Raw genomic sequence first — 1,926 nt, forward strand, 5'->3', positions numbered from 1 at the left:
GTCAGAAAGACTCAAAAATGCTATAGAGATCAGAGAACTTTGATTGACGGGAAGCAATGGCATGCGGGGTGCATGATTATGCATTCCCTTAATTTCAATAGCACGACAGAATCGTACCCACAAACATGGGTAATAAATAGCTGCAAAAATTACTCATGAAAACACTTGTCCTTCGATTAGAAATGTACAATGTCTGTGAGAATTCGCACTTCATGCGGAAGAAGAGTCGGAGGAAGCCAAGCGAGTGATGGCCATGGCGAGGGCTGTGCAGCCGAAAAGTAGCAGTCGCTCCTGTTTTGAGAGGAGCAGATTCGTGGGATGTGAAGCAGATTGCTGGGAAACGAAGGTCGTCCCTGGAGTGAACTGATCGAGGGCTGCAGCAGGAGTGTCCGCTGGTTTGAGATAGACAAAGAGCTGCAGCTTTTGCCCTTCCAGGCAATGGTCTCCGATCCCGCACACGAAGTAATACATGCCTGCGACTCCCAGGTGCACCGTCGTGTCCCCCGCCGTGTAGTTCCGGATGCTTACACCGATCTTGCAGCTCTCGAATATCTTCTCATCCACCTGCAGCACGTTGTGATCTGCCTCGATGTAGCCAAAGTCTAGTTATTTTGCCACAGCGGATCATCGAGAAAAGCTCAACGTCAGCTCATGTCGCAAAAGTCGTTCTCGAGCAAATTGTTAAACTGTGTCCATTACGAAATCCATATCAAGTACCCATCTCGCAGCTGAAAGGAGCTAAATCACGTTATATTTTTCATATGCACTCGGACATTTCCTGTTCAGTTCATCGGACTCGAAGCTTACGCTCAGCATGCGTAAGAAGTTCCCGTCCCATAGATGGAGAGCAAGTACACGAAAACTTCCGGCAGAAAGTTGAGCTCGACTTACAGAGAGAGTCGCCGACATAGAAAGATTTGCCAGTCGTCCATATAGAGTAGTTGACGCCCGCGTCCCAGCCAGCGTCGTCCCCAACGGTGTACCGCCGATCAGCGGCGGAGACCTGCAATCGCGTGCAGAAAACTGCAAGAGCAATGGCCAAAGGCGCCAACCAGCTGATCAACAACTTCGGCGTCCGACGTGTGCACGTATTGTCACGTTTGTATGTTCCCATATGTTTCAATAAAGAGCGATTTGTGCATTTCAGCATGTTCGCGTGTTGTTGAAGCATACGAAACTTCAAAGTTCACCACCAGAGGTGTTTCTCTAGGCCCATCGCTGTTTCCCAGGTCGAAAATGGAGCTGCGGGAAGGACAACACAGTGCCTATTTGGCGTCTCTCTCTCTCTCTCTCTCTCTCTCTCTCTCTCTCACAGAGGACGCTCCCCAATCATGCTTTCTTTCCACTCACTTTCGTCACTCTCTACATTTGTTTGATACCTCGGATCTGGGGCATACGGTGACGCCGGAACCATGAGAACACCATGCATTTTACACTCGGGCATAAGATAACAGACACCACCCCCTTGATCGCTCGCATGCGCTTGCTCGCGCTCTCTCTCTCTCTCTCTCTCTTTCTTCAAAATTTGCGCGAATCCGTGCAAACTACCTAAGCTATGCTCGTCTCTCACACACACAGTGGCACAGTCCCCACTCCCGGTGCTCACCCGCCCGAGGCCCACGCACCCACCTCCATTGGAAAAGTTTCGAGATCGGTCTGACTGCCAGGTTGTTCGATCCACAAAGTGGGCTAGATTGGTAGATGGCAGGGGATGTAAAGATGCTAAAGTTGAGGTCGCTGAGGCGACGTCGACATGGGTATAGTGCGTTTCACGAGAACATAAAAGGTGATGGAACCACAAGGTTGGAAATGTGTACAATTTCCTGGGCGACAGAAGCACTCTTCAGAGAATATTTTTCTCAACAAATCACAAAATTTGAAAATTAGAACTAAATTGCATAAAATTTTACATATTCTACAGCATTA

The 1,926-nt window shown here is 48.9% G+C and overlaps 1 protein-coding gene across 1 annotated transcript; it reads right to left on the minus strand.

Annotated features, from left to right (window-relative positions):
• Positions 1-209: 209 nt before the first annotated feature.
• On the minus strand, positions 210-1,155 carry LOC147890385 (early nodulin-like protein 19). The gene is made up of 2 exons (XM_087391116.1): positions 892-1,155; positions 210-602 (listed from the first exon to the last, which is right to left on the minus strand). The coding sequence occupies exons 1-2, from the start codon at positions 1,148-1,150 to the stop codon at positions 211-213; spliced, it is 651 nt and encodes a 216-aa protein (XP_087247242.1). The 5' UTR covers positions 1,151-1,155; the 3' UTR covers position 210.
• Positions 1,156-1,926: the final 771 nt, after the last annotated feature.

This window comes from Dipteris shenzhenensis, chromosome 19 (assembly GCF_047967505.1).
Source record: "Dipteris shenzhenensis isolate YYH24624 ecotype China chromosome 19, Dip_SZ_1.0, whole genome shotgun sequence".
NCBI classification, from domain to species: domain Eukaryota; kingdom Viridiplantae; phylum Streptophyta; class Polypodiopsida; order Gleicheniales; family Dipteridaceae; genus Dipteris; species Dipteris shenzhenensis.